Source organism: Colletotrichum tamarilloi (genome assembly GCF_030869305.1).
Source record: "Colletotrichum tamarilloi strain Tom-12 chromosome Unknown Scaffold_11.1, whole genome shotgun sequence".
Taxonomy (NCBI): Eukaryota; Fungi; Ascomycota; class Sordariomycetes; order Glomerellales; family Glomerellaceae; genus Colletotrichum; species Colletotrichum tamarilloi.
Window position 1 is genome coordinate 241,582 of NW_026849394.1, and position 14,049 is coordinate 255,630.

General features: G+C 53.3%; 3 protein-coding genes across 3 annotated transcripts; 1 reads left to right on the top strand and 2 right to left on the bottom strand.

Moving 5' to 3' along the window:
• Positions 1–1,623: 1,623 nt before the first annotated feature.
• On the bottom strand, positions 1,624–3,035 carry CTAM01_04585 (protein phosphatase methylesterase 1; the record flags this gene model as incomplete). The annotated part of the gene is made up of 3 exons (XM_060520615.1): positions 1,624–1,790; positions 1,863–2,695; positions 2,809–3,035. 3 exons carry the CDS (start codon positions 3,033–3,035, stop codon positions 1,624–1,626), a joined length of 1,227 nt encoding a protein of 408 aa, XP_060384569.1.
• Positions 3,036–4,406: 1,371 nt separating this feature from the next.
• Positions 4,407–6,777, bottom strand: CTAM01_04586 (transient receptor potential ion channel; the record flags this gene model as incomplete). Its single annotated transcript, XM_060520616.1, has 3 exons — positions 4,407–4,768; positions 4,821–6,398; positions 6,459–6,777. 3 exons carry the CDS (start codon positions 6,775–6,777, stop codon positions 4,407–4,409), a joined length of 2,259 nt encoding a protein of 752 aa, XP_060384570.1.
• Positions 6,778–7,558: 781 nt separating this feature from the next.
• On the top strand, positions 7,559–8,950 carry CTAM01_04587 (uncharacterized protein; the record flags this gene model as incomplete). The annotated part of the gene is made up of 3 exons (XM_060520617.1): positions 7,559–7,853; positions 7,931–8,355; positions 8,768–8,950. 3 exons carry the CDS (start codon positions 7,559–7,561, stop codon positions 8,948–8,950), a joined length of 903 nt encoding a protein of 300 aa, XP_060384571.1.
• Between the last annotated feature and the right edge of the window lie 5,099 nt (positions 8,951–14,049).

Sequence of the window (14,049 nt, forward strand, 5' to 3'; positions counted from 1 at the left end):
AGTTCGAGTTCGAGTCCCAGCATGAGCACCAAGAGATGTAGCCCCCAGCTCAGCACCGGTGGGGGTGAACTCTTTTTACTTCCCAGTCGTAATTACATTCTGAACGTTCCTGGACTTGGTTAACGAGAACGAGGGAAGATCTTGTTGTTTGTATATCATTATCTTCTTGTAACTGCCATAGCCAGACTTTTACCTCCTCTATCCGCACCTTCTTCCGAAATCTCTTACCAGCTTGCCTCGAGCGCGATCGCTCTACCGCAATTACAAAGCGCTTGATTCCCACCTTTAAATAGATCCGGTTGGGGGTCCCAGGGTCAGGAATGTTTTCCTCAAGCCGGTTCACGATTGGGAGAGAGTCCTTCGGCAAACACATAGTAGCCTACTATCGCCGCTTCTTTGCGCTTGGTACAAGCTTTACGCCCTTATGACTACCGGAATCCCTCAACACCTTCCATGGGAGGTATAACATGGCACTGGAAGCTTCTCCCCCGTACATTCTATACATGACACATACCCAATCTGGAACACCAGTCAGCAGGGCGAAGAAGCGGTCTCTGATTCGAGTTGTTCTCCGAGTAAGAAATTCTGCGACAACCACGCCAGTCACTTTTCGCGCGACGAGATATTCACTAGGCTCACGCAACATGTGCGAGAATTGATAGAGGCGATGGTGCACTCAAACGACTCGACGGCAAGGGCCAAGAGCTACTCAAACGTATCAGTAGTTTGGAAAGCAGCATTCTACAGGCAGCAAGTCGCCCAACGAACGTATGCGCCTCTCGGGCTTTCGGCTTGGAGAGAAACGCATATGTTCAGGACGCAATCAAACCGACAAAAGGCTCTTTTCTCAACCACAATGATGTACGCGCTTTAGAACGGAGGAACATAGAGGCTTTGGACTTTCAAACAGCAATTACTACCGAGGTGCTACCAAAAATGGGAAAAGAGCACTCAGGAGGGTCACTTACAGGGTACGGAGAAGAGGATCTCACCACAGAATGGAATGTATCCAATGGATGCCCAGTTGGCCAGCTATGGGAGAGTTGACCTTGCTGTCTGAGATTGTGCGATATGAAAGTAAACCGCCTTGCCCAGCTGGGGCACTTTACGTAAGGAGGAACAGAAACAGAACACAGGCCAGTAACGAAAGAAAGGGTCTCAATGAGGGCCAGAGACGGTCAAAGGGCAGCAACTAGAGGTTGAGGTCAGACATATTTATTTGGTTAAAAACCCTAAACTTCCTGTGGAACTGCGCCTTGCGCGTATCTTACCATGCTCGGAGAAATGACTGCTTCCTATTGAAGCTATTGTTGAGTTCAAATAAAGTTCATGCGGTTGTACGTAATGGCAGTGTGCCGCAGATGTCCTCTACGACTTGAAGACGCTAGGCGTAGACTTATTAAAGTCGATGTTTGGTATGACAGAAAGCTGGAAGAGGTTCATGGTCACACAGTAACGAGATGTACTGGAACATTTGCTAGACTTAGTGGTAGATCCATCGCATAGATTGCCTTTCATCTGCTTGACCAAGCTCACGAAAGCTAGGGGTATAACTATGAATGTACGAGAAAAGAAAAGGGCGGCTGTATGCTTTTGCTATGGAATGATATTCGCACAGTACCCCTAGACTCTCTTGCCTTGCTTCAGTAAGTCGCCAACCTTGGGCGGCAACACCAAGGCACTTCTGTCGTTCCGCCTGTAAAAGTCAACGACTGCCAGCGCCGTCTTCTCTGGTAGATCCTCTTGGATGAAGTGTCCGGCTTCCGGGAATACTTGTAATGCGTACTTGCCTATTGCCAGGGTGTCAGTCAGCTCTTATCTAGCTAGAATGGTACGGGGAAAAGAGAGCAACGTTAACGTACCCTGCATCTGACCGATCGTCAACTCCGTGTCTAATCTGTCCGTACCCGCCAGCAAAAGCAGTTTTCCACCCCTCGCCTCGAGGAACTTCTTGCTCAAGCCGACGAACCAGCCTTCCCAGAACGGTTGCGTCGCCGCCAGATCCGTTCGCCACCGCCACGGCCTCGTCGGGTCGGTGGAGTCGTCGTACACCAAGAGCGCTGGCACCGACGTCCGCGCCGACACCGAGTTGCGGACGGTGCGCGAGCGGATATGCCAGTCTATACCGGACTGCAAACTGGCGAAGCCGGTGGGCCGCGTTGAGAGATATGTGAGCATGCTCTGCAGAGCGTCCATTGCCGAGCCCTCCACGACATCCAGAACGCCGTAGCCGAGCAGGGCGTTGCCCAGCTTCCCCGACTTGGCTAGATCCGTGACGACGGCGCCGCCCAGCGAGTGTCCGATGAGAATGACGGGAGGAAGTTCAGGCCAAGACATCTGGGTTTTTGTCAGCTGGATGACGCTGAACAGGTCCTCCGTCAGGACGTCGAGCTTGAGGTCGAGCTCGGTGCCGTCCGTGATGACTGTCGAGCCATGGCCGCGAGCATCCGGAGAAAGAATGCCGGCCGAGGGGAGGCGTTTCCTAATCTCGGACGAGAGGGCCGCAAATGAGAGGCCAGAAGAGCCGGCGCCGTGGTGCATGACGAAGAGGGGTCCCTTTCCGACAGGGGAATTGAGGTAGGCGTGGTACGTCACGGTGGCAGAGTCATCGTCTCCGACCTTGGGCTTCAGGAACAATTCTCTCTCAAAGTAGGTTGTCCACGGGATTTGCTCCAGCATGCGGCCCCTCGACACACTAGAAGCGGATATCAGCGTCTTGGTGTAAGCGCAAACTTGTTTTCCTTCCTCGGGCCTCGTGGCAATGGCGGGAGGGGAAGAACAGCAGAGGGCAAGAGGAAAGTACGTTACCCTTGCGGTCGAGCAAAGAGGTTCTGACTCGGAGATGGGATGATTGTGCCGGTAGAAGAAGCGGAGGAGGCGGATGAGGCCGAGGAGGAGTCTCCGTCGTCCATGTGCTCCGGCAACTCGGGAAGCTGATCGGTCTCGGGTTCCTCGTCGAGGTCGTTGAGGGGCTCCGGTAGAGGATGCATGGGGTCGAGTTTCCTCTTGGCCCAAGCTCTTTGCAACTCACTCATGTTGGGCTGGCCTTGGGATCTGCCGACAGCTTCTGCCAAAACAGGTGGATGGTGTTTCTTCCCCTTTTCCTCTTCCCTGTGCCTTCTATAGTGAGGCAACAGCAACTTCCGGCGTGGCTTCCGTTTGTGTGTGTGTGTGTGTGTGTGTGTGTGTGTGTGTGTGTGCTGCAGGCGTCGCCGACCAGCCGGGATGCCAAGTCGATGGTTGCAGATGCAGGAAAGTTTGATGAGGGGAGAGATCAGAGACGATCAGAGCCGTGTAACTGAGATGGCCGCAAGATGAGGCCCGTAAAAAGGGGCGGAAGAAACGAATGCAGAGCAAGGCTGGAACCGCCAACTTTGAGCCAAGTGGCATGCTGGGAGACCAACTTTGGAAGTTTGAGTTGCCGTCGTGGGGATGACGTTCAGTGGGGTGATGAGGGGCAGCCCTTTCTGCTCGCACTGTGCCTCAATAGTGTTTTGTGCATGGTTTACAGTGCCTAGATGCAATCTCTCGCACACGCCGGTCTAACGGAGGCAACTGTGCCCCAAAAACCTCGCTGAAAGAAAGAGTGGCCCGTCCCTGCCATGTGTTCCTTCCTTAGCGACGAGACAAAGGCGAGCGAGGTTTCCTGAACATTTTCTTTGTTGAGATGCCTTGAGTTTCTTACTCCTCTGGGAAGACCGCTGTACCTGAACATATCACAATACACACACTCCCAGAGCCAATGGTCTGATATCGTCTACATCGTCAGCCTCTTCCCTCCAACTTCACTCATCACTCATCACTCATCACTCAATAATCACACACTTTAGACTATTAATTTCCGTTCCATTTGTAGGTATATACTTATCCGAGGCCCTTTCCTCCGCTATGCAAACCCTCCGCCTTTTGAACCCCAAAGAAGAAGATTACCTTGCGGTCATAAAACGTGTATATCCCCACAGGGGATATCGGGCCTGCTTGGTTGTGTAAGTTGCTGATAACGACTGCATACAAGGGTCCCTCCAATTCCTTCTTCCTCTTCTCCTTTACGACAAAAAGGCAAAAAGAAACGAGAAACACAGAGAGGCAGCCGTCGATATCATAACCATTGGTGTTTGCAGAGGGTGTAAAACGTTGTTGTGTATATCCGTAGATATCTTTGAGAGGAAAAATGAGAGAGACGGACAAATGATGAGCAGACCCAAGGAAATAAGTTTTTTTGAAAATATAAAATAAGAAATAAGGAAAGGAAAAAGTAAATAGGATATAAGTGGCTTCCTTTCTGGAATCTCTGTGAACAGCCAAGAGAGATCCATATGTCATACATTCCACACTTCTATGTTCATTGTCATTCCAACAGGTACACACGCCGGTCAAGCCGTCTCCCGATTCTTTCAGCTTTTCTTTCAGTGATACACACCCCGGTACCCGCCACCACCATAGCCGCCGTGGGGGTTGTGGTTGAAGTCGCCGCCCACGTTGGGCAGTGTTGGCGCCCGGTCGGCGATGGGTGCCGCGCCGAGGACGAGGTTCTCGCGGCTCTGGTCGTGGTGCGCGTTGCCATAAGGCGTGCTTGGCGCCAGAGGGCGGTAGGGAGCGTTGCCCGCTGCGCCCATGTAGTGGTCGGGAGACTCCGGGCGGTGGTCCTTCTTCTCGGGGACACTCGACATGGAGAAGGTGGTACCGGCCTCGGGATCCTTGCGATCCATGAGGAGGGAGTTGCGGGCGTCCAGAGGAGTGAGGGTGTCCATGTCGCGCTGCATCTTCTCTGTAAAGGGGGTCAGTAACGTGGTATTCAAAAAGCGTGGAAGCAGACTTACCCATCTCCTTTCTGCGCTTGCGGTGGGGGTTCTCCTTGCAGCAGGCGTTGATCGCGTTCCACATGATCAGAAGAGCGAGCACACCGGTCAAAGCGGATTGGACGGCAATCAAGACAACGCCAGTGACGGTCTGGGTGGTCTGCGCAATGCCAAACTCCTCGACAAAGACGAGGATGCAGGCAACCGAGAGGACGCGGACGACCTGGATGGTGATGTTGATGACGTTGCCCGACTTGCGCTCAAAGGGACGGCTCCACAGCAAAAGGCATAGCATGAGACCCTCAACGACGAGCTGGGCAGAGGTCTGTGCCATGCCGTGGCCATCGCCAGCAGCAAGAATGCAACCCTTGGCGAACAGGTAGACAATGACGGGGACGAAGATCCACCAGTAGTCCTTCTTGTAGGACTCGTAGAAGAGGCTGTACTTCATCCAGTTGTTCTTGTCATCGTAGAGACCGCTGACATCGCCCTCGGCCTGCTTCAGCTTGCGAGCAGTGCTCCAAATCTTGTAGGAGAAGAAGGCGAGAATGCCAGTAAAGATACCCAAACTGACACCGGCAAGAACCTTGGCAGCCCATGAATCACCGTTGGTAAACTGGAAGATGCAGTACAAAACCCAGATACCGTACAGCAACATAATGAGCGAGGTGATGGCACGGGCAATAGATCCCCAGTAGTGCTCACGGAATCCGGCAAGACCCTTAGGGAAGTTACCGAAAAGGGCCCAGAACTCGAGAATGACCTTGACGAGGAGAATTCCGACAATGATGGCGGCAATGACGATGGCGACGATGAGGAGAACGGTCATGAAGGTGTTGGACTTGGGGACACTGAGAGTGTTGACAAAGGCAGTAATACCCTGAACCTTCTGCTTGATAGTGGTGACCGGGTCGTCAGAGTCGCCGCTGGTGGTTCCGTTGACGCTGGTCTCAATCTCTCTGAGGACGAGGGCTTGGAATGTCTCGACGGCACGCTTGGTCTTGAATAGGGCGCTGCCACCGTCGACGGTGGAGCCGTCGGCGAGAATGAGAGTGCTGTTCTTGAGGATCTCAACGCTGTCCTTGCTCAAATCACCGCCGGTCGCACCACGGAAGTTGTCGATAGCGACCTGCATGTCGGTCCAGGGAATGATGCCGCAAGAGAAACCAAAGTTCTTGACGAAGCTGCTGTAGACGGGAGGGTAGCTGACAGAAAGCATGCCGTTCATTGCCATGCCCTGGAACCATCCGAAAACCTCTGTGAAACTGGGGCTGATGGTACCAGCACCTCCAGTGCCGCTGCCACTGAGGGCGGCACTGCCTCCAGCGAAAGCAGAGCTGACTGCAGACACACCAGTGGCGACAAGGGCGAGACCAGCCACACCGGCGGCAATGTAAGAGACGGCAGCGACGCTGGCGGTCTTACCGTTGGTGACCTGGGACGTGATGCAGGCGACCTCTTCGTTGGTATCGAGGGTCTTGAGCTGAAGCTTGGCCTGAGCGGCGATATCGGGGACTGCGAAGGCGATATCCGGGACCATGCTGGCATACTCATCAGGAATCTTCTGAGTGCCACGAGCAGAGAAGCTGCCGGCGGGGACTGGGATTTGTTAGCATTTTCCGTAATCGAAACGTCAACTCATCGACAGCTAGCACATACCAGGGCAGAGCTGCTCGACAAAGGTTCCTGCTTCGCATGGGTTGAAGGTGTTGGAGTAGATGGCAGTGCCATAGGCGCTGACATCCAAGATGGCTGTGACGTTCTGAACCTTGGAGCTCGTTCCTGCTACATCGAAAGTGACAGTCTTGTTGTCGTTGTTGTACTGAATGTCAATCTTCTGGACGGAAATCGCGGTATCGTTGCCGCAAGTCGTGAAGCTGCTTGTCTTGAGGATGGAGTCGGCGAGGGTGCCAGAGGCAAATGCGGTGGCCAAGGCCAAAAGGCGCTTCGGGCCCCAGTTGGGCGCGGTTCGCGTCATTTTGTTGTGTTGTAAAAACAAAGTTGTGGTTGAAAATTCGTTGTTCGTCGTTCTGTCGGGAATCGAAAGTGTTTCCCAAAGCCGTGTGATGGTGGGTATATCCAAAGTCTATACTTTTTGAGCCTCTTTGTGCTTCTTTCTCCTGTACTCCCAGCGATTGATGTCGTCCCTTTCCCTGCTATAACAGATTGATACGCTTTGATAACGAGTTTGGTGGTGAGAGAGATAGGGGGTTCCGTGTTCGTCGGGGACCGGGTTGTGAGTTTTCTTTGGTGAATTGAGTGATACTATTCGAGGAGTCGTCGTCGCGTCGGGAGGGTATATTGCGAGAGTCGTGGACCAAAGGAAACAAGTAACCGGATTGTACTAGTGAAGTCGAAGGATTGTGAAATGGTAAGAGGCTAACAAGAAGCAAGCACAGCTTTCTACAGAATGACACGAGAGAGATGAAATAAAAGAGGCCGAGGATCAACCTGGAAAGAAGAGGAATATGGGCTGGCCGCGAGGTCCCTCTGCAGAGCCCGAAGGGTGTCGATGGGATGAGCCCGTATGAGGCTTCTGGTACGCCGAAAGAGATGGATCAGCGGAAGCAGGTTGAAAACCTATGGTGGTGAGGTGGGCGTCGGAGGTTATGATAGATCGAGAGAGTGAGCAGTGTGTTGGAGTGAGAGAGAGAGTTTCTTCAACAGCCAGATAGGCGAAGAGAGAGACAGTGGCTGAAAAAAGAGGCTAAAGTCCACGGGCGGGTATATGAAACGAGCGAAAGGTGACGATGCTGAGAATGCACGCCGGTCAGGAGGTGGTGGTGGAGTGGGAGGAGGGAGGGAGGGAGCAGAGACAAGACGCAGAGAGAGACAGAGGAGGAAAAGGAACGACACGAACGAGCGAGAAGGGGAAGCGATTGGCGATCGATGGTTGGCGGGAGATGGGGCCCCAAGCCTGGAAGCGACCTCAGCGTCGTCTGTTCTCCTCCACGGGCCCCCCATGCAAAGAGGGACATGGACCCTGGGATGGCGTACGGATTGGTGTGGTGTGGATGGGGGCAACGCACGCACACCAGACGCAGACGAACAACGGTACGAACAATCTGGACGGTCTCCGAGCCTCTCGCGCTCTCCCTCTTGCTTTGCTGCTTGACGGATTTCGTCCACAGAACCACAGCTGCTAGCACCGTCTCTGATCCGTCTCCTCCTCCTCCCTCCTTCCACTGGGACAAGACAAGACGGGGAGAGGAACCATCTGTGGGAGGTCGTGTTCAACATCCTGGTCACCTCCACCGGGCGCAGGTTCGATTGGAACCTCGTCCCTGACATGATCCTTGCCCCATCCAGGCACCTCCAAAGGCTCCAGAGTGCAAAGGAACGTCAACCAGCCGGAAGGCCGTCAACCCTGCTCAAGAGCGTCTCTGCCCTTGCGCCGATTCTAATGTCCAGTAATAGCCCAAGGATTGGGTCGACCCACGCAGCGGCGCTGACGAACTGGGTCCCTTGTTGGGTCCTCTCTGGAGCCCAGCGCAGCCAAACCAGCCCATCATCTCCTCCCGTTCCTGATTTCCTCAGCGTGGTCTGGGGGAAAGTAGTGTGAGGATACCATGGCGCCAGACTGGCGGCGGCACTGGCATTAGCATGCCATGGTGCGGCTTGCTTGTCGCCGACTCTATCTCTCTTGGCCGTTCGACGGCGCGAGGCGTATTAGCGGCGGTGGCGGGCGGCTACTGCGAGGAAGAGGGGGCGGGTAGTGAATACGACGACCGGTAGATGGTAAACATCAGCTTACTGTGGTGGAAAGGCTGCGAATGCGCATTAGTTTTTTTTACGAAAGTCTTCTGTCAAAAGTGCAGTACGTACCGGGCGTTGATGCAAAGTGAAAACAGACGGCGGCGCAAGGTCTTGCAAGTTGCAGCTGCGAGCAAAACCAGACGGGAGAAAAAAAGTCAAACTAAGGCAGCACCTGCACACCCCATCTGAGCCCCCCGCTGGCATCTGTCTAGGCCAGCCGCGGTGTCGTGTGGTCGAACAGTCTAGACTGGCCCGTCGTGGTCGAAGTCCTTGTTGGTGTGAGGAAACAAGAGATTGAGGGTCCGGGATTGGAGCAAGGAACAATTTGCCTGGAAGTGAGCGACGACGATACGTACCGACAAGTGATCTTTGTCAAGCCACAAGCATCAGAGTAAAGGTACTTATTTGAAGGGCTGAATTGGCTGGGTCGCTCAGGTACCGCCTTACATAAGACACTTTACTTTCCACGAGCAATCACGCAGAGATGGGACCTGCCTGACCTTCCCGCCTGCGATCAAATTACCGTTGGACAGGGCCGCTGCGGGCAGCAAGGAAGGTGATTGATACCCAGCTTCCAATCTGCATTCAGCTTACATAAAGTAGGTATACGGAGTAGACACAGATACGTACAGTCTATCCTAGGGAGCATTAAACGGCAGTAAGGCACGGTAGGCCTTCCGTATAAACCGTCATACGGATTCGATCCATCCAAGTTTCCATTCGGACACACACTTCGCACGCCGTGACGCCATGCCGTGGGAAAACGTCCGAACACCAAGTTAACCTTACATAAAGATACACTGCTCGCCCATTCTTTCTTGTGGAGTCTGAAACAATGCCTCGAGGAGGAGCAGGTCTCGGCAATTCCGCTCTAAATCAGAGACACTGAGGAACACCGGTGACCAACAGTGAATCATGAACATTCTCGAGTAATCCAACCTCCTCCGTCGTTTTCCCGTACGTTGTCTTTGTCCTGTTGCCCGGTGACTAAGGTTCAGCAGTCGTCAGCGACCACGCGTGACGCCGAGTCCAGTGCCTCCTTGGCCTGGCAGATACACGAGCGAAGAAAACTCTACGTAGTAGACTCAGGGGCAAAATCTTAGGCTAGTGCCGAGTCAAAGTCAGTAAAACGGTACCTTTTTATGTACGTGTACGGTGATGGACAGGCACAAAATCAACTCTGCATCCCACCCGTCCCAGCCCGCAACAACCGCACTCCGTCCGCGCCCCTGCATTGGCGTCAGGGGTCCCCGTCAAGGGGCTTAGCCAGAATGGGACTGGTGGATCGACATGGGGACTGGTCGGGACACCGGACGGCCTCGACTACCAGAACGGGGGCGGGCTTCACTCATCTTTTTTTTTTGCCAGGTGGTGAGCCATAGGAACCATTGGCTACCGCTCTTCCAAAAGCTACGCGGCAGAAAGCACAGAAGCAAGAGAAAGAGAGGAAGCAGGGAAGCCTGAACCAAATCATTCCCTACACCCCCGGTCCTGTCTGAAACTGCGCCATCACGGAGAAGGAGGAGCAACCTCGTCTTTCACCAATGAGATTTTCTTATCTATCATCAATTGTGCAGCTGTCAGCTGGAAGTCTGGGACTCTGGGAGGCGGGTGAGAAAATTCTTGATTGTGGCCGATTCATGAATCCATCCACTGGAGTCCAATTCAAGTTTTTGTACTTCGTCATTATAGAAACAAAACAGAGGAAAAAGACTCAAACTTTCAAACACTTCAATACCAATCAGTGGTTCTGAACCTGTCCCTCCTCCAGCGGTCCAGCCCCCATTTGTCTTGGGAAAGTAGATGAAAATGATCGAAAGCCCAGGCGCTACGGGAAATTCTTGCCGCTGCCACGTTGATCAATTCAGGTCGGTCAATCTCGTCACAAGCCTGTCGAGAACCACAGTAACCACAGTTTACGGAGTACCAACGGGCTTAAACCGACTTTGGTCACTGATTGTGATGAGACCACTCTATATCCAGGTCGGCACATGACAAGAGAGTCCTCTATACGGATAATCAATTGATGTGAACGGCTCGATGCAATCGGATTGCCGTTGATACCCTACTAAGATTAAGAACCTGGGTTACCGTGTAAAAATAAACGTTTGTCTCCCAATCCCAATCTCACACGCCCCTTACCTCATCTCCATACTTCCGCCATATCTTCCTCACCTCAATGTCGGAATGTCCCCACGTCACAATCCAAGCCGCGTCGCTTATCCATCATCGCTACCACGTTCATATCGCGTTGCTGTGTAGGGATGAGGATCGGTGCGTCTGCATTATCATTAACAATATCCGTCATCTCAGGCCCACATCAGCAATACACTTTCCCCCAAACCTTGGACAATTGTATGCAGTAGAGGAAGAATAAGAAGAAGCTACGGAGTACGTCTGCGCAGGCTACAGCAGAAGAGGGCACGGTAGTTACAATGCCCGTAGGTACAGCCGCTGCATTGTACATTACCTTAGTATGTGCGGCTACGCGGTACCTGTGCGTTCTCACGACATTTTAACTTGCGCAGTAACACAACTACGATGTAAAGTGAGGCAGGGCAATCCTGATCTTTCACACACAAGTTGAACTTAAAAAGATGATGACTTCGGATCACCCACTTCTTCCCATCCCATCTCCCGCGCCCGCTTCCCCCACCCACCTTTCCGCAGTCTGCTCACCTGCCTTAGGAATGCTCAACTATCCGCACGAGAAGATGTAAGGTTAGGATGGCCCGTGTTGTGCTCCCCGGGAGGCCTGCCAAGCCACATTCCAACCCCCTCGGCGCCTGCTTGCCCATTTGTCCAACATTCCAACTCTAGTGTTGGCTCTGCCCTACCCATACTCAACGCTGGCACCGACCATTGCTTGTCCTCGTCTGATCCTGCAGCCTACGGGATACTCGCAGCCTTCGACAGCCTGCGCCAAGTGACGAATTTTTTACCCCTCCATCCGTCCACCGGCTCCCGTCCGTCCCGTCACTGCAAAGGAAAGTCCGGGCAACAAGCGAACGCGCAGTACCGGTGCCGTGCCGTGCATATGCCACCTCACTCCTCCCAAGCCGGACATACCGCGCCGTCTCGTCTCTTCTCCTCTAAGCTGTAGGCTATATGCAGATGTGCAGATACTTCCGTGCTTTGCTCCACCGAGTTAGAGTACGCTGAGCTCAGCCCATCTCAGCCCAGCTCTGGCCTGAGCCTCGGACGGTAAAGCAAACGCAACACAAACGACTTGTGCCTCAGAACCCCCGCGCCAAAACCGCCTAGACGGACGCACCGCCCCCTTGGGCCTTGGTTGTCAATCTTTTCATCCGATATTGACGACATGTCACGTCTGCAGAACCCCCCTTACTTAGCATATGTACGGATACGCAAAACGCCAAAACCTTGATCTTTTTCAAGGGCAACCTTCTTTTTTTTTCGTCAAAAGGTTACATCCTGTTCCCACGCCGTCACCAAACAAAGGCTGTTTCTTTCTTTTCTCCTCCAATGGTTTCTTCAACAATATGACCTCAAGTTGCTCTGTAAACGTTTCCGAAACTCGTCAAAGCCCCTGATTTACCCTGATTTACCCCCTCCCCCCATTCGTCTCTGTCTCGCGGCTTTCCTTCCCGACGTTGGCAGTGGTACCGTGTGATTGGAAACACTCTCCACCAGGAGTTTTGAGGGGAAGGGCGAGGGGGTTGGTCATGAAGCCCAGCAGCGCACTTCCAAAACCTGTCCAGAAAAAGTAAAAGTGACTTCATCGCCAACATCCCCAAACTCTGGCTTCAACTACCGTGATGTCTTCCCAAATTTCCCAATGCCCTGGGATACCCAACCATGTCTCGGGCTTCAAGCGCCTTCTATTCTCCCACGAGACCGGTCTCGTCGGAAGAAACGTAGGTAGGCCTCCAGGACGGCTTCCCCGGACCCCGACACTTCTCTCCGTCGTCATTGTCAAGCATTATCCCTCGCTTGCGTTCTCACTGCCACCCATACGTACGGATATCCAAACATTCCCACTATCCCGTAGAGAATCCCCCCTCCATAAACAGTCCCTCGCTCTTGGACCCCGTACCATACCCGCGGTATCTGTCTTGCCTTCCAAAACGATCGGCGACGATGACGACGAGCCACAATAGTACCTCTCAGCTATAGCCTCCTGTCCATACAGATTACAGGTGGATGAATGCTCGTAGACACTCGAGCGATAAGATTCAAATCCTGGGAAACCCATCATTCCTCTCACTCTGGAATCGCGCCCCCGAGAGCGAGCAATGCGTTCGATGCATCCATCTGGCAGGTCTTCTCTTCAACGAGAGGCACCCTTGGCTTCTCGAAACCCAAGTCCAAATAGCACGTGTTGGGTTTCTTTTTCTTCGTCTTTACTCTTCATTCCGCTCCCATTCTCAGCCTCCCCCAAGTTCCGACTCCAACTCCCAGAGAAAAAAACATATACAGTATAGACACCAACAACACGGCCCTCCCTCCCACGGCTTGGACACAGGCTCACCCTCACATCTTGAATCCCCCCTCTTCCGAGCGGCCCCCAACCAACCACAACCCAGAACCCGTGATGGAGGTAGATTAATAAAAGCAAGCAAGACTGTCGCCAGTATTTCCCAGCTACCCGGCCCGGCTGCCCTTTTCCCTGCTTTTTTTTTCACTCTATTGTGTGGTATGCACCTGCGTCTTATGCCAAACGGTAACAAAATATCAAAGGGTATCCTGTACCCCGACAATCAGGCACCAGATCCAGCATAACCTCCGTCCGTCCCAGGTCCCGGTCGGAACCCGTCGAGACCAAGGAAACTTTTGATGATTTATCCCTCCCCTCTCGATCAAGAGCATAAATGGCGAAAAGAAAGATATGATGGCATTCCACCCACAGTACTCGGTATGCGTACACTGACTACCTTATCCATACGTACACAAAAATCCCAACCGTGACTCCGCGGTCGCCCGTTCCCTCCTTCCCGGCCCGCGGCCCGGGATACGTATTTACGCTATTGCGCCTCGTATGAAGCGGGTCTTCCCTCGTCCTTACTTAGGATACCGTATGCTGCCTACAGGCACGGTGTCACCAATGACCTCCCTTCTCCATCCAAGTAAAAACCCCCCGTAAGTGTGCCCCCCGAGACTACGACGCATTTGCCTTGGAAACTGTGGAACCTCAGAACACTATGTACAGCGTGTCCGTACAGGCGCAAGAGCACAATCTTGGTGATTTGGGAGGGGGGTGGGGGCACAGGGAGGGCTTCAACATCCCAGAGAATTGGGAAAGGCTTGTTCCTCGATGAAGTCGGATAGGCAAGCTCCGCGGGGGGTTTCAACCGTTCGACCCGGCAAGACATGAAGACGCTGATCCCACGGGAGTCCAGAGCACCCGTACTCCGTACGTAGTAGATATTTTTGACCGTGGCCACTCCGTATCGCTCGCGTACCGCTCATTGGAAATCTCTGGAACATTTGACTGGACCCAGGATGCTAAAAATGCTTCTCTGGTGGGGACCAA